Source organism: Hypomesus nipponensis, chromosome 27 (genome assembly GCF_054491055.1).
Source record: "Hypomesus nipponensis isolate SF chromosome 27, ASM5449105v1, whole genome shotgun sequence".
Taxonomy (NCBI): Eukaryota; Metazoa; Chordata; class Actinopteri; order Osmeriformes; family Osmeridae; genus Hypomesus; species Hypomesus nipponensis.
This window is the reverse complement of record NC_140387.1, coordinates 11,769,992-11,792,005: the sequence shown is the minus strand read 5'-3', so window position 1 is coordinate 11,792,005 and position 22,014 is coordinate 11,769,992. Positions and strand designations below refer to the sequence as shown.

The 22,014-nt window shown below is 39.9% G+C and overlaps 1 protein-coding gene across 1 annotated transcript in view; it reads left to right on the top strand.

Moving 5' to 3' along the window:
- The window catches only part of pappaa (pregnancy-associated plasma protein A, pappalysin 1a), a 299,873-nt gene that overhangs the window by 258,263 nt on the left and 19,596 nt on the right, over positions 1 to 22,014 (top strand). Inside the window, exon 21 of the mRNA XM_084693873.1 lies at positions 6,035 to 6,133. Coding sequence (XP_084549999.1) covers positions 6,035 to 6,133 — 99 coding nt within the window. The remainder of the gene's footprint in view (positions 1 to 6,034; positions 6,134 to 22,014) is intronic.

Sequence of the window (22,014 nt, the reverse complement as noted above, 5' to 3'; positions counted from 1 at the left end):
AGTTATTCCTGGGGAAATTATGGGAAATGATTAAATTACATATTAACTGTACTACAATACTTAAAAATTATATCAAAGCTACTTCCGTTAATCAGCAGTTTGTGATAAAGGCCAGTTTCACAACAATGACTTTGGATGTCGACTACTATAACATGTTAGTTGATTAGCCAGTATGAGTGAGATATGTATTCAGTTACATGAACCAACCTCTTGTTTGTAACATTTTTAGTCTTAAATAATATGGGAACACATTACATTAACAATTCTAAAACGCCTGACACGTCAAATTTTTGACGTGGACACTTTTTGTCAAGCGTCCCTGAAGTTCAGATTCCGAGTCGGAGTTCCATTACGCTATTTTGTTGCAATGCATGGGTGCGGCCACTCATCGGGCATAAACTCAAATAGCTCATAGGTCCCAACTGGAAAATATTAGCGGTTTTCACAGTTCTGTAGAGGAAACTTTCTTGAACAGATTGACATCAAGTTAAGGTTGTGGCATTTAAGTTCAGGTTAGTAGCCAAGGGTGTAAAGACCACTCGGCTAATTACAGACGTCTTAAACTGTTAAAACCCCAGTGCCACATACGGGACGGTATTCACACAGGCATTGTCTCTAATTTGAGTGATAGTTTGTTTCATCAATTGAAAATCTGATCTGGGACTTTTGACTCAAATAATGGGTGTTAGCTTGTCCATGGCTAGCTTCCTAAACAACTATGGAATTCTACGTTTGAGTTTTTTGGTGGATTTGCTTAAATAGCGATACTACATCTGTGTTGTGTAGTCTCAAATATGCTGTATTAGTTTGCTTAGGAAACTCTCATTTACACTTTAAATCACACACTAGACAGACACCAGTGTAACAGCAGTAATGGTAACTACACAGTTATAAGGTGTAAGGTACCTCTTCTAAGACACAAAACAGGTGTTCACAACATCTACAACATAGGCCTACAGCATTGGTTGAAATCTTTTGAGAAAGATTGAATGAAGCAAAGACATGACGAGTGAGTATGATACATCAAGGGAGGAGGTTGATTGAGATTTGGGCTTAGAGCCATTATTCTGCCAGACATACAATAGTTGATAACTTGGATCAGTGCAGTAAGGCAAATGCAAGTATCTTATTGACAGTGTCCATGCATTAGCCAAGGACAAAACAAGACTACTTTATGGTGTTGATTAGGTTGAATTAAAAAAGGAGACAATGACAAAATGATCTCTGCTCTCACAAACAAGCTCTAGTTATAGTAGGATACTTGTGCTTTCCAGTCAGTGTCTGTAACTTATGTCCATACCAAGACTGGTCCTGCTTGAACAGCATTAAACCCTCCAGTCTGTATTTATTTATTTTTTGCCATTGTTTTGTGAGAAGCCTTTAAAAAAGAACTAATCAGTCACTGTTGAGTTGTCGTTCTTCGAGGCAAACCGATCAACGACATCCATACATCTGAACAACATTTGTTGACTCAGTACAGCTCATCAGCAAACCATGACAAAGTCCCCTGTCTTCTTGTTGTTTCTATGAGGCAGATGACAAAGATGGTCACAGAACTTGACTCATTTTATTGAGCCATCTTATAACGTACCACATGCATACATACTTTCTTGTAACATCATTATGCACAATACATTACACCTTGTGTACATGTAAATGGTACTGTGTAGATTTCCCACACTGTCAATAAGATGCTTGATGTCTTAATGCTCTGATCAAAGTTATTGTAAGACTTGTTAGACAAATGTAATTTGTACTAAGAGTGTGTGAATGTAATAATCAGTGTTGGGTAAGTTACTTCAAAAAAGTAATTTATTACTAATTACTTAATCCATATTGTTAAATTACTTTTGTAATTACTGTCTGAAAAGTAATTTAATTACTGAATAAGTAATGTAATGCATTACTTCTTACAATCCCTATAAACCTTGACTGGATAGACAACAGAAAGGAAAGTCTTTCAATAATTAAATACAAGTCAAACTTGGAACAGTTTAGCCTTTTTCCTTTTTAAAACATAGCCTACTAATACTTAACATTTTAGTAACACGTTTAACCTTCTTTCATCTTTAGTTACCAAACAATATGTGCATAACACAAAAGCTTAACTTAAAGTTAAACATGACATCACATTATTCTACAGTATGCAGCAGTAGCATCTCTTCCTGCAATCTAGTTTGCAATAATCTTTTTAAGATCACCTTCAAACACTTTCTGCACTGGCGATGTAAAATCAAGTTTTGCCTGCTTAACAGGTGTTGCTGAGGTGTTATCTGTCGATGCCAAAGTATATTCCTTGTCTGTGCAAACTTTCATGGCGATTAAAACCCTTTCTCAATCTGATTCTGATGAACATGGATCACTGAAAACTGTTCGTTGATGCTGCCTTGTGAGGTGCTTCAGTAGGTTACTTGTGCGTATCGTTTTTTCTCCCAGGACATAGCTTGGACTTGACATTAATGTTCTTGTTAACCTGTGACAAAAAGGTAAAGTATTTGGAATATTTCCATTTGGTAAAACAGCTAGAGCTATTGCTTCCGCCGAGTCCAAAATCTACCACTTCAAACCGCTAGAGCTTGCGCTTATGCAGCAAAAACTCGCGTCTTCTGTGCAACTGCACTACAGCTAACGATTTTAAAGAGGCAGCGTTCACCTTTACCCTAAAACGATACGTTTAGATTTTAATTCAATATTGATTTATACAGAACTGTTTGACTAATTTATAGTAGGTATGTAACGCAAGTACATTACAAGTAACTGTAATGAAATTACCTTAAGATGAACAGTAATCCCTTACTTAACTTTTTCAGTGGATAAGTAATTTAATTACAGTAACGCGTTACTTATTAACGCGTTACACCCAACACTGGTAATAATAAGCTAAATGAAATGTATTCTTGAGCTGTAAGAGTAGGAATGGAATGTTGGGTAACTGGAATTTGAATAACCTAGAGAACGTTGAAAGAAACTATTGAGACAAAATACATTGATTCGCTACGCGATCGATCATCAGAATGGTGGAAGGGATATTGCACCTTTCAAATAGCCTCAAAGATGCATTCAAGGTTTACCAGCTCAAAAAATAAGTCCTGTGCACATTGCAATACCCCAGATTAGCCTATTTATTCAATTTAGTTAAATGTAGGCTATTCTAAATGATCTGTCAGGTTAGTTGTAATAGATAGGCCGCCTACTTGATTTATCGGTAACACTTTAGAATAATGGTCCGTTGTTAACGAGTAGCTATGCAGGAAGTAATAGTTAGTACTACATTAACACCAAACTTAATACTATGAACTAATATGGAACCAAGATGAACTAAGCAGTAAGTAATAGCACATTTTGTACAAAGAAAGTTCCTTGGTAGGTATTTGATTATTACTAAATAAATATATCCTCATTGAGAACTACTTGTGAACCATGACCAATTAAGACAGAATAAACAATTAATTACTAATCACAAAAGTAACATGTCTAAAAAGTGAAAAAAAAAAAAAATCTTAACATGGTCATAACATTTCAGAAACTTGTGCCTGAAATGGGTTCTTTGTGGAAACCAGTTTATGAATATTATATCCCCCCCAAATATGTTAGCTACAGGTTGAGATTGTGACTAGTACTCATACCAAAGGATGGACATATGTTCTCTGTTTATTTCAATCTTAAACATAGAATAATACAAATAATGATCTTTTTTTAAAAATTGTGATAATTAGGAAGTGATGCTGACACGCTCATGATTGGATTAGTTCACTATTATGAGCTCTTGAGTGTCAGTTCAATATGTGTCAGACTTCAAAGACCAACATTTATGTTACAGTAGCCACCTGAGGAGGACTTCTCTTTAGGATATGAATTTAACCATTGATGTTCCCTTGTCAAAAATAATTTGCATCCTTAATGAAGACATGGGCTGCATTTATGTTGCGATAAGCGCAAAACCACATCTTCAAGATTACAATGTTTGTTAAAATAACTAGTGCCTCACAGAAATGTATGCCTGTACAGTAAGTGTCAAATATACAATTAAATTATTTATTATATTACTTGTTAACTCGTTAACTCTTCACTAATTACTCAAGCTTTACCTTGTCATCCCGCAGGAACTACTAGTGATGTGGACCATCATTTTAAAGTGACAAACATGTTAACTCCTCACTAATTACTCAAACGTTACCTTGTCTTCCCGCAGTAACTGTGATCTGGACCATTATTTCAAAGTGGAAAACATGTTAACACCTCACTAACATGTCACCACGCGAGAACTACAACATAAAACAACTGCAGTGATTGGGTCTAACATTTTTAATTTTTTCATTTTAATTATATGCACTGAAAGATTTCCATGAAATCGTAAAAGAAAATCCTACATAATGCAAAAATGCACATGGGCATGCAAGAACAGAGCACTTTGTAAAATACGTCTGAATTAAACATTCTTGATGAAACCTAGCATTTAAACAAAAATTCTGTATTTTGGAATGAAACATTCAACACATTCAACAAACTGTGATGAGAAACTGAATCAAACATAATGGCTAAATAAGTAATACGTAAGTACATGGCTAACCTTAACCCAAACCAACGTATAGGCCAATCACTCTATAATGAGTCTAGCATTGGCCAGTACTGCGAAATACAACAGCAACGCAATTCCAAAGGGATGAAAATGATGAAGGAAGGAAGAAAGAAAGAACAAATGGCAGGACTTTAAAATAACTTGCTAGATACCCCAATTCAGAGAACAGGAACGTGGCCTAAATCGCTGGTTACAGTTGTTTCTAGTTGTCGGCTAGCTTGTAAAAAGTCCCAATCATCATTCTGTATAGTATTGCAATCGAAATTCGCACTAATTCTTCAATTTGAAATTCAATTGAAATTCACCTAGTCGTAATCTAAAGGATTTTGTTAGCCAAACACTGGATATTTACCATCCATAAAAATGTGTCAAATGTCTGTCTGATTTCGCGCCTCAAACTCACTTATTGACGGTGCACCAGAGTACAAATGAATAGGGAAAACATTCCATGGATTTCAGGACAAATAGGTTTCGTTAATGTATAGCGTAAAACAAGTCGACTGGATTTGGAAAATGGACCGGCTGGGATTTAATATTTTCGGAGCTGTAGAAAGACGTACTAGCAGTCACATCGAAATTGCCCTCATAATCATACAGTATGATCAAATATTGGGTGGGGGGGGGGGGGGTGTTGTAACGTTAATATTCATAAACTGGTTTCCACAAATAACTCATTTTAAGCACAAGTTTCTGAAATGTTATGACCATGTTTAGAGTTTTAAAAAAACATGTTACTTTTGTGATTTGTAATTAATTGGTTATTCTTTCTTAATTGGTCATGGTTCACAAGTAGTTCTCAAAGAGGATATATTTATTTTGTAATAATCAAATACCTACCAAGGAACTACCTTTGTACTAAATTTGCCATTACTTACTGCTTAGTTCATCTTGGTTCCATATTAGTTAATAGTATTAAGTTCGGTGTTAATGTATTACTACCTATTACTTCCTGCATAGCTACTCGTTAACAACGGACCATTATTCTAAAGTGTTACCGATTTATCAAATGCAACTTTCATTTTATAAGCACCACTGCCCTTGCGTAACCCACCATCCACACTTGAAACTGGAGTGTCAGTACGTGTCAGTAACAACAAAGTATGTGTTTAAAGACTCGGGTCATTTGACCCCTAACTGCGGCTGAAACCGGCTCGGCACTTCTATAAAAGGTGTCCTCTGTTCGATTTACACACCTGGCCCTCTCATTGCTTAAAAGGTCACAGTAGAAGAAAAGGAAAACTATGAGGATTAATCAGCAAATCTGCTTTGAGTATACTAAACAAACAAAAAAGGGTTTGAGCTGGACTTACATTAGAAATCATTACTATAAATGGGTTGTAATGCCCACATTCTTTAATGAATTGCAAAGTTTAAATAATGTCTACCGTATATTTTTCCTGGTCCTGTAAATATGTCATTTGTATTCTCATCCTTTTCTACCTTTCTCGGTTTCAGCCGTTCATGGGAGACAACTATTGTGACTCAGTCAACAACAGAGCATTCTGTAACTATGACGGAGGGGATTGTTGCCACTCCACTGTCAAGACCAAGAAGGTGAGTACTGGATACTTGGAACATGGACTCAGTACTTTCAGTTTTTACCACAATTTTTGCATGTTCATTCAAGGTGAGGGTTGGTAATCAAAATATGGTCCTTGCAATGTGTACATTGCGTTGTCAGTGTCTTTGGATAGGCCTTTTTGTATCAGTCTGTCTAACCATCTATCAATTTGTCTGGTTGCGGTTAAATTGTTCTCTGTTTGAGCGTCTGCCTCTAGAGAGAGCGGTAACAAAGGAAATCAAGTAGGAGGTTGAAACACCAAGAAGTGGTCTTTCATAATAGGGTATGCGTGTTTGTGCTTTGACCTTTAAACTGCCATGTGGGCATTGGAACAAAAACAGTTATTTGTTTTCTGTTTAGGAAAAACACAATGTTGGCAAAAGCATCACATGAAGCTGTAGAACATACTGTGCAGACCATTTTTGTAACCTCAAAGAAAAGGTCTAGGGGTTGTTTTTTTCTTTCACTCATATGAGTTACCAGTGCTGATAAAAGGCAGTGTATCTTAAGTATTTAATTGAGGGCATGAAAGTCAGTGCTGTAGCCCTAGTGGGAAATGACCTCACTCCCACAGCAGTTTTGTCTCATTGATAGATGCTATCTCTGCTCTGCTGTTCAGACTCCAGGCCAAGGGCTTAACAGCATGTTGCATAACAGACGCTCTGACAGACCAAAACGAGGGATTAGTGTATGTGTATGTGAGGAAGGGGAAGGGGGTTGGGGAAGAAGAGCGGGAAAAGTTAGGCCCTCAAGTCATTCCTTGGAACTGGGCTATGGGCCTAGTGAGTTTGTTCCACACCAAAGTAAACATAGTATTGTAATAGTATTAGGATTTAATTGAAAGCCCTGTAATTTGTGTCAATGAGAACGCCATACCTGGGCTTGAAAGCAAAGTATGGAGGGGGAACTCTCCAAAACCATGGGGTTGTTTCTTTTTTTTTTTTACTCAATACAGACTTTTGCCGCACTTTCAGCCCATCAACACCAGACAAAATTTCTAAGGAACAAATTGGGTAGTTTATGCTATGATTAAAAAAAAACATGCCAAATGAGTATGCTTGTTATCAGCAAGGCATGCTATTGTTATCTCAGATATATTTACTATTTATTATTATTTCCCACCCTAACTCCTCCATCAGTCTTTGGTCATGTTACTGCGTGGACATGTTAAAAATGTGTGTCTCTTTCTAAAATGTGTTGCTATTACTATCTGGAAGGTAAGTTTTTGTGGCAAAGTGCAATTAATGCTAGCCACAGTCACAAATCCCTAAATCACACATTTTACTAACTGCTTAGCCAGTGATCTAGATTGCGACCAAATGGTAGCTTTTTGAGACCATATTTTTGAGACTGTGCAATAATTTACTCTACTCGCACATGTGCGACCTGCAAATTTAACTTTTATCAAGGTTCCTCCGGCAGGAGGAAATCTATTGTTTTTGTTAGTAGTCTTTTTTTTCCCCTCCTCTCCTAAAATGGCTCAATAGCTCAAAAATCTTCAATTTTTTCCATTTTGGCCCAATGATACAACAGCACACTCATTATTCCCTGACCGTTAATGGCACATGTACGCCCATAGGTGGCGCTATAAGCCACACCCAAAGTCTACATGATTTCCCCAGTGCCCCATTACTCCAAAATGCCTGAAATTTGGTATACATGCCTTATTTCTCATTGAGAACAAAAAAGCCTCAAGGGCCCATAAGGTCCGCCATGATAGATTTTGCAGTACTGTCCAAATTTGATACAACCTTCAAAACCATTTTCCTCATGAACCATAGATCCGATTGACTTGAAATTTGTTACAGATGTGTAGAATACGTGTCTTCATATGGGGTGAAATGGAATGGGGTGGAATAAGAAATGCAATAAAAAATGGCTGAATGGGTGTATTTATGTAAATGTCCACATTGCCTCAATATCTTTGCGTCAATAAATCAAATATCATTTTGACTGATGGTTTTTCAAACCTTATTAGCTTCAAGATGACATCATTCTGAATTACCATGCGCAATTTCATCCAATTTTACCTTGAAAAGTCAACCGTTTCTTAACCTTTGTCCCAAAGCTGACCAAAGCTAATACTCTGCCCTTTCTATTCATAAGTGTCAACAGTTGGTATGTAGCAGAGAGGATAGAGAGACTCACTTGAACCTTTGGCCCAAAGCTTTGTGTGTTTTTTATTCAAGTTGGCCTACAAAGACAATACTTATGAACAGAAAACGTAGCTAGCTATCACAACATAGCCCATAGCTCACTGCGCCCTTAAAGATGCAGTGTCCACTTGAACCTGTCCAGTAATTCATGTAAAAGTAGTCTTTTGAGGTCGCACAGATTACATTTGGGGATCACATGCAACCAAAATTGTGGCAATTGCGAAATTGCCACAATTGTCCAATGTATTCGTTTGATGCAACTGTTTTAACTATCTGAGGCTGCCACATATCAGCCTTGCCTTTACACTGAGACAAATGAGAAGAAAACTGTTTCATTCTACACTTCACCATTAGTGTTTTGAAGTGTAAATGAGCAGCAACAAATGTATGCCGTATGCTTTTTAATCTATGCAGTTGTATCTGGTGTGAATTAGCAAAACTCACTCAAGTATGTATAGGCTACAGACCACCCAAGATAGGCCTAGCTAGCTTTTCGTTGGCGTAGCTGGTTTGCATTGATTCAAAAGCAAGCAACAAATGCTTTTGAATCTATGCAATCTTCATGAATATTACGTATGCATACTCAATTATATTGAAATATCTGTTTAAAAACATTACATCCATGAAAACTTTGTGGACGTTTGATATTAAGCAGCTTCCACACTGCTGGGGTACTGGTCATGTATTGCATGTCGCACCTTCGGATCAAAATGATCGGATCTGGAGGATAATTATTGTGCATCTGGCAACACTGAGAGGCGGTCGACCAATGACAATTCTCTATACAGTCAGAGCTCGAACAAGAAGGTGGAACGTAAGAGAGATATCCTTTCCTTCACTTGTTAGAGCGTAATAGTTTGTGAAAGACCCAGAGAAACACGAGGCAAACGGACGACGAGGCAAAATCCCGGACAATTTTGGAATGCCTGCTGGACGCATTTTTTAGGTCTCGAAAAGAGGACATGTCCGGGAAAAAGAGGACGTCTGGTCACCCGACGTTAGGAGTCAGGCATATTCCAAACAATACAGCAAAAGTGCCGTAATGAGAAACAACGCGGAAAAACTGGAGACCACTGGTGAGTAGCTAGCTAGTTCTACCATGTTAACCTATTTACATTTTGTCATTTAGCAGACGCTTTTATCCAAAGCGACATACTAGGGAGAGATAAGCTATATAACTAGTTGCTAACACGGTTGTTTCATTTGTAGACTATGGTTCACTGCTCCCTGATCTAGTAGGCTACAAGTAGCAGTGTATTGAGAAATCCTAAAGTAACTCCCTGATCTAGTAGGCTACAAGTATCAGTGTATTGAGAAATGCACCAAAGCGTTTGTGTGGATAATAATGATTAATCAGATACACTGGGGAGTTGATCTTGTGCGCCTTGAAAAAATCATTGGCCTATGTTGTTGTTAATTTATTCTCAATCTACTGTTTGTTACAGAAAATGCAGTCAAAGCAAAAATGGAGACGTAGTACAGTCGCTACCTAAAGGCCAAGCCACCAGGCAGTGATGGATTCGTCACACCACGCCAGTCCTGGATGCTGCAGAAGCTGAAGTTCCTTGAGATCCATATGAGAAAAAGGCCATCAAAATCAAACTTGTCTCTTGTGTAAGAATTTATTCACATTCAAAAGTACAACACATTTAAAGACTAGAGACCATCACACATTACATGATCAGAATTTAGATATTCTGTTAGGAATTCCCTGATCCTTTTGGCCTGCTGAGTGGGATTCGTAGACCCAGGCAGAGCAGCCTGTCGTAACAAAGGATCCTTTCTCCAGCAGTCAGGGGTGGTATCAGGTACTTCGTGTACAATACTGTTTTCCTCCCGCAGAAAGTTGTGCGTTGCACAGCAGGCCAGAACAATACTCTCCACAACCTGTGGCTTTTGATTTATGGTCGTGAACAACACACGCCATCTGTTTGTTAGTATGCCAAAGACATTCTCCATGACTCTTCTTGCCCTTGACAGCCTACAATTGAATAGTCTGTTACTCAGAAAGGCCACGCCTTGAATAGGGTTTCATTATGCCAGGCTTTAGCAGGAATGCTTCATCAGCCATTACATAATGCGGTACTATTTTTTTCAGATCCTGGCAGGGGAGAGGGTGGGGGGATGTTGGCTGTTTGCTGTTTCAGTGATTGTTGGAGAGTACACCCCCTGAACACACCTCCATCAGACACCCTGCCATTACATCCTATGTCAACATATAGGAACTTGTAGTCACTGTCTACAAGGGCCATGCGACCGAATTGAAATTTTTATAATTGTAATACAGTGAACCACTGTTTGGTGGAGGTCTGATTGCAACATGCTTCCCATCTAAAACACCCAGACAGTGGGGAAACTGCCAGTTCTTCTGGAATCCTTCTGCAATCTCTAACCACTCAGATGTTGTATTGAGGCACTAACAGGAGATTTTAAAAACACATTGATAATGTCAATATTTTCTGTCAGCAGGATACATCAACTGAAACAGACTATACACCATGGGGAGGGATTGAGGGTGAAGATAGCTCTACAATCGCTATCACCATCAGCTCCGAAGACCCTGATGTGATGGCAGTTCATGGGGGAGAGGAGGAAACTGCCAGTACTTCTTATTTCACACCCCCATTCTCTACACCTCGTATAAGAGGAAGTCTCCAGACACTCAGGCTCAAGACAGAGACTTACAAATGCTTGAGGCTATTAATTGTACACTGAGCTCTCTCACTGAGAGTGCAGCTGTGAAGCAACAAGACCACATTACATCTTACTGCCAATACCTAGAACATGAGTTAAGAGCAATGGAACAACTAGATCCACGGTATTTTCGATATGTGCAATGTGAAATTGGTCGGCTCATTTATAACCCTCGTTCACCCAACCATCCATATGGACCTTCCAAAGGCTAAGTGTGAGTGTTTGTGAAGGAGGGCATTCAGCTCTCTCTCTCCCTCCCTCTCTATTCTCTTCTTTGCTCCGTTCTTTTCTCTCTCCCTCTTCCTCTCTGGCCATTTATTCATTATTTATTCTATTTATTAAACATGTCCAATTATTTGATAATTTGTGTTTTGGCATCTTTGTAATGTACTATTGTGATGACACTTTCATGTTGTTATTATCCATCTTACTGTTGGCCTAGTGAGAAGTACTGCAGTACTGCCAAGTCAAGTCAAATTTATGTATAAAGCACATTTAAAAGCAACTCACGCTGACCAAAATGCTGTACAATTAAATCACAATAAAATAGATAAACAGAAACAAAACAATTACATCACAACAAAAAAAACAGATAAACAGAAGCAACACACTCAACTAAGCATCTATATACACATCAATGAACAGTTAACTCTTAACAGTGAGGTAGGCCTAATGATAAATGATGCTTACCTTGAGGTATTTTTCACAAAGCACCTGATTGATAGCTGCACATGTTTCAGGAATAATTGCCCGGATTGTTGAGCAACCAATTCGAAAATTGGTAAGCAAGGCTCTGGAAGGTTTCGCCTGTTGAACAACACAGATTGGCATTAACCTTGTTACGCAATGATCTTTACACTGTGTAGTTAAATAATTGTATTGTGAGAGAATTCGTAGGAGTTATAGCAGCTTACCTGTTGCCAAAAATAGTAATGTAATTGTAATCAGACGCTCACCAGGAGTAATGCAGTCTCTAAAATTCGTGTTTTTTCTTATTATTACATTAAGTAATTTAGCAGACGCTCTTATCCAGAGCGACTTACAGTAAGTACAGGGATATTCCCCCCGAGGCAAGTAGGGTGAAGTGCCTTGCCCAAGGACAAAATGTCATTTGGCACAGCCGGCAACCTCCTAATTCATAGCCCGATTCCCTAATCGCTCAGCCATCTGACCCCATCTGTAGGCCAAGTAATGGGAAATGAATGTATAAATGTAATGGAAATGTAAAGAATTATACACACACAGATGCAGTTAGTTATATATCCACTAGAGGTCCTCTTGTTGATGTTCTTAGGTTATACGTGCTTACTGTTGCTAATGGTTACTTGTAATCTTTGGGTATTTCCAAAGTAATGTGAAAACGTGGGTATGTAAAAAATGTCTATCAAAGAAATGGAAGGTGGATTCTGAATGCCTCATCATCCAAGAAAAATGGACGACAGAACATTTATTCTGGGAAATAAACAAAAAAGCTATTGAATTTGAAAGAAACCAAAGAAACCTAAGCAAATAAGAGTAGTGTTTGATTCCAGCGCTCAACACAATGGTGTATCACTTAACGATGTGCTTTTAAATGGGCCTTATCTGAACATCACACTGCTGGGAGTACTGATCCGCTTCAGGAAAGAAGCCATTGCTTTCTCAGCAGACATAGAACAGATGTTCTATTGGTTTATAGTAAGGGAAGAAGACAGGAACTTTCTACGTTTTCTTTGGTTCCGAGACAACAACCTTTCCAAAGGCATTGTGGATTATCGCACGAGGGTCCACGTCTTCGGTAATAGCCCTTCACCTGCAGTGGCTATTCATTGCCTACACCAGTCTTTTCAGATCGATGAGTACCATGTCGACCCTGACGTCAAGCATTTTGTGATGCGCAACTTCTACGTGGATGATGGCCTAAAGTCCCTGCTTACAGTTGAAGCTGCTATCGACTTGCTAAAAAAAACACAGGAAGTTCTCTCTAAATCAAATCTGAGACTACACAAGATCGCAGCAAATAACAAAGAGGTAATGGAAGCTTTTCCATCCGAGGATCATGTTAGTGAGCTGAAAGATCTTGACCTTGAGGCAGATGCATTACCAATGCAGCGTAGTCTTGGACTCAATTGGAATCTACATACCGACTGTTTCCTTTTCAGTGTCTGTGATGCGATAAAACCTTTCACCTGACGAGGTGTCTTATCTACAATCAACAGTCTCTATGATCCTCTTGGATTTGTAGCACCGGTCACCATTCAAGGGAAATCTATTCTAAGACAACTCACTATCGAGAACGGTGACTGGGATGCTCGACCCCCGCAAGAAATGGAAGAAGCTTGGACAATCTTTCCATCTCCAGACCCTATACGGAAACCTCACTATCAGCAGCTGTCAGAAGAGAATTGTGTGTCTTTTCAAAGCTATCGCCGCAGTTACGTATCTATCACCAACTATCCAAAAGCCAGCTGAACGGTTTCAAGTAAGCTCCCGATCTTACTTGGTTTTAAGGGGTGTATACCCCTTAGTCTTAGCCCTACCCCTAGCTCAAAAAGAGTATTGGGACACCACTAGTTCTCACCGGAACGCGCAAAACTAAGGGTAAGGGTATGGAGGAGTATTGGGATTCGGCCATAGACTTGGCATAAAACTTAGACTGTCATCTGAAAGAGAGGGTCAAACTTTCAAATGTTTTACTATGACAATTGATGCAATAGTGATGACTTTCACAGATGTTTGTAGTGTGGCGGAACTTGCCATTTTTATCAGGGGAGTTGAAAATTACGGAAGATGGGGACTCATACCAATGACAGATACTTCCACTGCTAATTACATTTTCAATTGCCTGATACCTGGACCAACTACGAGTAAATTGGTCTCATGCTGTTTTCGTGTCAAATGACGGAACCATGTCATTAAAATTAAGCATGAAGTACTTTTAAATTACAATTTTAGTGTGGTGGTGAAATGATAGGCCTGGTCTTGTATCAGTTGTATCCTTCATGTTGTGTGTTAGCTTAATCCTGCCTATTGTGGCTGTTGTATGAACATTTACCTCAGAATTCAATTTTGGGTGAATTTGAGCTGTTCTGATTGTTCTTGGCCCCCATCTAAGACTATATTTCAGCCAAATGTGGCCCCCAAGCCCAAATTAGTTCCCCACCACTGTTATAATACTGCCCATACTGTCAATAATAGGTATCACAGCAATGTCAAAGGGCTAACTCTTCTCATCGGATGAACAACTCAGACTTGGTCCCCTCCCAGACATACACATTTATTGTTGATGATAGGAGTCTTTTTTTTGTGGGGAAAGTTTTTTGTGTTCTTTTTTTACCTCAATAACCACCACCTATCGCATTTGTTTACTTTAATCCAACAAGTTTCACTCAACTTAAACTCCAAACTTGCTTATCATAGATTTCTGAATTTTTTATTACCTGACTTTGTCAGTTAGTCACTTCTATAGTGGGCCGACTTTACAAACCATTAGTCATGTGGGTAGCTAGCTAGCTAACGTTAGCTGCTGAAAGCCAGACTGTTTAGCCACCTTTAGCTAACACTTTTGGGGATGGATATAAAGTTAATCCATGCTTTTACTTCTCGATTGCCACCTAATACTGTACAACAGGAAACCTGTTCTTGACTGCCCATGGTGATGTGAGAAACTTTACTTACAGTACCCCTATGGCTGAATGCTAGGCGGCAAACACGTTTATATATTTATATTCATTTGTCAACAGTTGCAGTAAAAACTGCAGGGGCCTGTGAAATACACCCATCAAATATCAACTTCATACAATGCCCAGTTGGTGAGATAATTGAGCCACAGACACTCATAGATTCCTGGAATTATAGTTAATTTGCTTCAAATTGGATTAACCTTCAACATTCAGACTTGTACCTTTACATGTATTCATTTAGCAGACGCTTTTATCCAAAGCGACTTCCAAGGGAGCTTTACAAAAGTTCCAAGATCACTGACCATAACAACGAGACAACAAACATTGCAGGTAGCCTAAACATAAAGCATACATTGTGAAAAAACAAATAAGTGTTCAAGTCTTTTATTGTCAGGTACACAGAACAACACAAGGTCAGACTGGGCACTGAAAGGGCAATTGACAGATTTTTGGAGGGGTATTTCACACTGTTCCTTAAGGTCTCCAAATAGGGTATGTAACATTGGTTGGGTTGAAAATGGCCCGGGTGCTGTTCTATGCCCACTGACAGATCCTCTGAAATGTTCCCGGGAAAAAACGCTAGCTTTTCTCCTTTTATGGTATGCTCATTAATATTTAGATGAGCTGCGCGCTGATTGGTTGGTTTTCAACGAGTGATGCTGGGGAGCAAAAACGCAACATGGCCAACAGCAGCACTCACTGAAACACCGAAGTTGGAGACTTGAAATAAAAACGCGCAAATAAATCTATTGTCTACACAACACTGTTTTCAACAGATTGACTATATATCATTTGAAATGATAACATTACTTGTTTCCACTTCTGTTGTTGAAGCAAACTGGATTGACTTGGGTGGGTAGAACGTTAGGCTACAGCTTAGCAACCAAACCATATCCTGATTCTACTCGGCTTCAGTTAGCTAGCTAGCTCTAAATAACTTGCTGAAAAATAACATGACCAAGATCTGAACAAACATGCATCTTGAATTGTAGATTTACATTACACAGGTTATTTATTTGAATGAAACACAGCCAGGAACATGAATCAACGTTAGCCCCATTGCCAATAAACTAGGCTAAATTATCACACATTCTACCTATGCTCTTGTGTTAGCAAGCTAAACTTGTTTACATGCATACAGTCTAGGTGTTACTAGTAACAGTTACGGTGCGTTCACACTGCAGACTTGTTTACCGCTCAGCACCGCCGGCCTTCCCACAGTGCACCAAGCCATGGCAAATGTGCAGACAAAATACAACTTTTACACACATTAAGCAAGAATCCGACACGCTTTCTAGATCTGACATGATCTTATCTTCAGCACACAATAGGTTATCTTTTTCCACACTTTTTTTAGGCCGAGTGAAAGATTAAATGCCACCCGCACTCTATGTAACGGGTCTTTTTCCGGCTGGAAAAAATGATGCATCAGACATAAACGTTGACATGTGTAACCTTTTTTTATATTACTCGAAATCTGTGCAAATCATTCGCTAGATTATGACTTGCCTCTACACATTCACTGTATGGATAGCGAGTGGCTGCCAGCCAGCATTTTAGCGTTGAATGTCAATCGTGTGCCGGGTGAGCTAGCTAGACTATGCAGCTAGCACAGAAGAAAGTTACGTAATGTGAAGAAACTGAATTAAAGTACAAAATACAACACACCAAGGACGCCGACAACCTCAGCAACCCTGCGCCAGGCATAATTTTTTTTGTTTACGTCTCTGTAATCGAACATAGACGTATCATACAATACTGGTTATGAAGACACACATACGATGAGTTGCCCTTCCATCTTGAAATTGTCAAACCTAGAAATGTTTACCATGAGCAACAGTTGCTACGTTACAAGAAACAAGAAACCAACCCGAAAACTGTCTTGGGTGAAATGTTCAGAGCAAATGAATGATTGAGTGTCGAACTTCGCCGGGATCTTCTCATAAGACAACAGCAGCCATGCCTGTTGAGTGTTTGGCTCCTTGGGAAGACTGTGAGTGATAGCCTTCCCTGTACAGCCTGGAACACAGCATTTATGACCGTGGTCCATTTTCAATATCCTTGTTATAATTCAAAACGTTCTTCTTTGTAATTCCTTATAAGTAGCTTACACAGAGCACCACGCAGCTAAACTAGTATCGGAGATAGACGCTACCTCGGGCTGGTCTGGATGTAAATTCGGGGGCGTGACAAAGATACAGACCAGAGCCAATAAGAGGGCAATCACCGGTCCTACGTGGGACCGGTAGCTTTGTTGAAAAGCTAGCGTTTTACAGCCAAATTTTTTCTTTTTGAGATTTGAATAGAAAAGAGGTGTCAATGGACTTTGATATTCACGGTATGTTCATTTTACTCACCGAACTGTCGTTATTCAACTATGACAAGGTAAAATCGGTTTTGGAGTCAATTGCCCCCTTAAAACAACAACGCAATTTAAAGTGACTAGTGTAAAGTGAATCAATGTCCATATCAATATCCATTCAGAAACCTGATGGACCTAGGGTAGAAACTGTTGTCCAGTCTGTGTGTGCGCAACCAAATGCTGCGGTAACGCCTGCCAGAACGCAACGGGTAAAGAGACTGAAGGATGGGAACAGTCTTTTAGAATCCTGCCAGCTTTCCTGAGGCAACGTGTGTGGTAGGTGTCCTGTAGGGCTGGGAGCTTCCTGCCGATGATGAACACTATGAAAGCATTATGACTGGTTGCATTACAGTGTGGTATGGGACCTACACAGACAGGGATCGCAAGGCCCTACGAAGTGTGGTCCGTTCTGCTGAGTTAATCATCGGCAGGAAGCTCCCAGCCCTACAGGACACCTACCACACATTGCCTCAGGAATTGGTTGCACTATCAGTAACACTACTGCACCTCACTGTACTTCGCCATCATGCTCCTGTATGGTCCTTGACATAGTCATTGATTGTCCTCTTAATAGTGACTTACACACTGTCACTCTCAGCTACTGGTTGCACTATCTGTAATTTTGCTCTATTGCACTGTACTCCCCCTAGGTTAGAATAGGTTATAGGGCTGCAATAGGTTTTATGTGTATTTAGGGTTAGTATAGTGCATTATTTATTGTTATCTGTATATTTAGGAAGTTTTAGTATTAGGGTTAGTATAGTGTATTATTTATTGCTATCTGTATATTTCACTGTATATTGCTATCTGTATATTTCATCAAGTTTCACTTATTTAAGCTTAGCATATATGTAAATTATGTTTTGTGTGCTTATATGTTATGCCAGGTGCTTGCGTTGTCTTGTCTTAAGAATTTCAGTGCCCAGACTGACCTTGTGTTGTTCTGTGTACCTGACAATAAAAGACTTGAACTTGAACAGTGAAGGCCATGGTGGCCGCGGGTCCTTAAAAAGTCTTAAAGGTCACATGACATGAAAACTTGATTTTAAGAGGTTATTTAACATTTATATGAGTTCCCCTAGCCTGCCTTTATAGGTGTAATTCAAGCCCTGGGTGTTCTTCTCCGCCTTTGACAAAATGAATGCTCAATTGCTCTGTTTGAAAATCTGCTAGTGACGTAGATAGGAGCAAGGTTACCTCCCCTCTCTCTGCTTTGCCCGCCCAGATCATCTGGCCCGCCCATGAGAAACTGAGCTACCACCGCACAAGGGCGAGTGCGATATCGTTTTTTCTTGGAGAGACGTCATGGCGAGCAAACAAAGCATAACAGATGCTCAGTGCTTGGATGTACAAATCAAAAGTACTTTTTTAGTTCCTTCATCCAAGCCTCTGCACAACCATTATTTTAATGTTATTTTCGCTGGAAATGCGCCGACACAACTTCTCAAAGTTGTGTATGTCTGCGCCAAACATTTCAGCCACTACTGTTTCCTCAACTTGAGCCAACACAAAGCTGGCCTTGCTGAAATAAAATTCTGGATCATTACTAAATCTCCTTGGTCAAGCTACAAACCTTGGACAAGTAAGTTAACTAACGGTATATCATTCTGTTGCTTTACTGCATATGGTTACCTAGCTTGCTACCCTTAGCATGTGGCTGTAACATTAGCTCTGCAGCTAACAGCTGAGTTACTGTTGCTAATGTAAAGATAAATGGCATCAAGTGTGCGTGTGAATAAAAACGCTGTAACACCAGTGTTGTACACTTCTTTGTTGTTCGGACAACCGTTATGCTGTTGGTGCTATGGGGCGCGATATCCGCCTTTGACCTCATTGAAATTATCATGAGTGTGCTCCTCTGCAAACCAGGGTGATCAGATTAGAATGGGCAAATTCGAAGCATTTTACCGCAACGTGGCTACGAGCCAGCTGAGTTACTGTAGCTAATGTAAAGGTAGATGGCATCAAGTGTGTGTGTGTGAATACAAACTGTAACGCGAGTGTTGTACACTTCTTTGTTATTTGGATAACGGTTCTGCTGTTGGTGTTATGGCTCGCGATTTCCGCCTTTTTCCTCATTGAAATGACTGAGTGTGCACTTCTGCAAACTAGAGTTATCAGATGAGAATGGCTAAATTCAAAGCATCTTACAGCAACGGGGGCTACGAGCAATTGCGATACATCCGTTGTAAACATTAGCGCATGTTGCAGCCCCTTTCCTTCTCATTAGCATTTAAAGCTACAGATGCAGAAACAGCGCGTTTTGAGGAAAGCTCATTGAGGGACTGCTCGTAGTGGCTGTAATTATGCACCAAGGCTGAATTTTGGGAAAGATACTTCAGATACAGTAATAGGGAACCACTAAGGCCTATACAAAAGCATCCAAAAACAGCATATCATGTGACCTTTAAATCACTTTTCCTAAAAATAAGGCCTTAAAAAGCATTAAATTGTCTTATATTCAGATTGGATGGGTTTTACATTTTTTTGTGTCATGTCACTGCAAAAATGCAGGTTTTGTTCTGCCAGGTCGAATTATTATTTTTTTGGCTGTATGCGCTGCGTTTTCTCTGGTTAGGTCAGAGCGTAGCCTACTGTGCAGATTTTGATGACGTAAAGCATCGGTAATACAGGTACTACAGCAATGGTTTATAGCCACTCAATTTAGAAACATGGGGAAAATTAAAGTTCAATTACAAATGGCTTAAAAAGAACTAGAACTCTTGGGTTGGTGCCTGGAAATGCTTATGAAGCAAACTGCGTGTCAGAAGAATTTCAAACTTAGGACAATGGAGATCAGTGCGATGGAATCGCACTTGCAGAGCAAAAAACACAGAGACTACGTAAAGCCACACCAGCAGCCTGAAATTGCTAGTTTCTGCTCAACCATTTCCGCCGCTAGCAACAATGTCAGTGCTACAACACTGGATGTTACGATCCAGAAATCCAGAGCCAACAATGCCATCTGAGCAATTACACACATTTAGTCAATGGGCCTCATTCTCGAATGCAGTTAAGAAGAATTTAAGAAGGAATTTCTTCTGAATTGGATTTAGGAAAACATTTGGCATTCATGAAAGTTTTCACTTATTTATGAGGTCAGAGATCTCTGCCACAGACGGGGAAGAGAAAGAGTTAGACCTTTAGTTGGGTCAGACATAGAGGGTGAGTGGGTATGAAAGGAGAGTTTAGGGAACCGACTGCTAATGTCGGTGACTTTTTTCTCAAAGAAGGAGGAGAAGTCGTCTGGGTGGAGGCGCGGGGTGGGTTAAGAAGGGTAGAGAAGGTAGAGAAAAGTTTGTAGGGGTTTGAGGCAGAGTTAATTTTGTTCAGGAAGTAGTGGGTTTTAGCACCAGTTATGTGAGCAGAGAAGGATGTAAGGAGGGAGTGATACTTATCAAGGCCCAGACCGTCTTTGGACTTGCACCATCTCCTCTCAGCTGCCCGAAAGATGGACAGTTCTTCACGAATAACATCCGTGAGCCACGGGCAGGAGAGAGAAGATCGTGCAGGCCTGGTTGACAGGACAGAGAGTGTCGAGTGATGCAGTTAATGTGGATAACAGGGTTGTTATCCATGTTGGTGGCAGTGTCCGTGGGGTGGGATGTAAACTTGTCAATGGGAGGTAGGGAGGATGTTACAATGGAGGAGAAATAGGGAAGGAGGGGGATAGGGAGCGGAGGTTGTGCCGGAAAGTTACGAGGGGAGGGGAGGTTGGAGGGAGAAAGACAAAGAATTGGATAAAGAAGTGATCAGAAATGTGTAGTGGGGTTACAGAGGTCAAGTCAGTGATACAGTTATGTGTCAGGATGAGGTCGAACTGTTTTCCTGCCTTGTGGGTCGCTGGTGTGTTCAGCAGCGTTAGGTCGAAGGAAGTCAGAAGAGACACGAAGTCAACGGCCTGCCTTCCTTCGAGGTGCATGTTGAAGTCCCCAAGGATTAGGATTAGGGCGTTCTATCATCCGGAAGGACGCTGAGGAGCATGTCCAGCTCCTTCACAAAGTCGGCTAACAGCCCTGGTGGGCGATAGAGGTCAACTAAGAATGCTTTGATAGGGGTGAGTGACAGAACGAGTGGTTGACGGGCGGATCCATGTCTGTCAGTGCAAGGGCGTGAAGAGAAGCATGGATGCAAACGCCGGGATGAAGTTTGCATTGTTCACAGCAGACTGGCAGTTCCAGAGCCTTTTAGAAAGAGAGAGGGCAGGTGGAGAAGATCTGGATAGGTAGCTAAGGTTAGAAGTGGACCGTATATACTTTGTGACATATCTGCGTCTGTGAGTGGTGTAATGAATGAGAATGCTGAAGAAGCATATGCTAGCTATGAATATGTTCTAGGTGGATTAGAATACAAATAGGGTGATACTTATCAGAAGAGGTGCCCCATCAATTGGATGCCGGTAGTACACAGAAACATGTTTTCTCCTTTTGTGTTGTTGTGCGTGAGGGCAAATCAGTTTGACTTCAATGCCCAGCATCAGGAAGCTCCTAAGGCATTTAAAGGGGAGTAGATAGAGGTTACAGTGAGGTTCTCAACAGTGGCACCAAGGGTGCTGCTTTCGTTCCTTTTTTGAGGAAAGAAAAACAGCTACAATTTCATTTTCTACAATAATCTCTCCACCCCTGTTGTTTGTTCATCTCATGTTCCCATACCTGCTCTCTCTGGTCTGTTTTAGTATTTATTTATTTTTACTCTTGCTTTTAAACCCCTGCCCTCTTTCTTCTTTGTTTGTTGTTATAACATGTACCTATGCAGTAGAGAGTGAGCACTGCTTAACTTCCATAGAAAAACACAATTAGTAATGGTTTGAGTTTGCTTCCAATATCCACAACTGACAGGCTATTATGTGCAGATTGATGAATTACCACACACACAGACAACATCTCTATATTCAAGACACATGCACTGGTTTGGAAAAGCTAAATTAATTTAGACTCAAGAATTATCTTCAAGTATTCTTAATTGACATACTCAGTTTGAGATTGAAGGATGATTTTCTT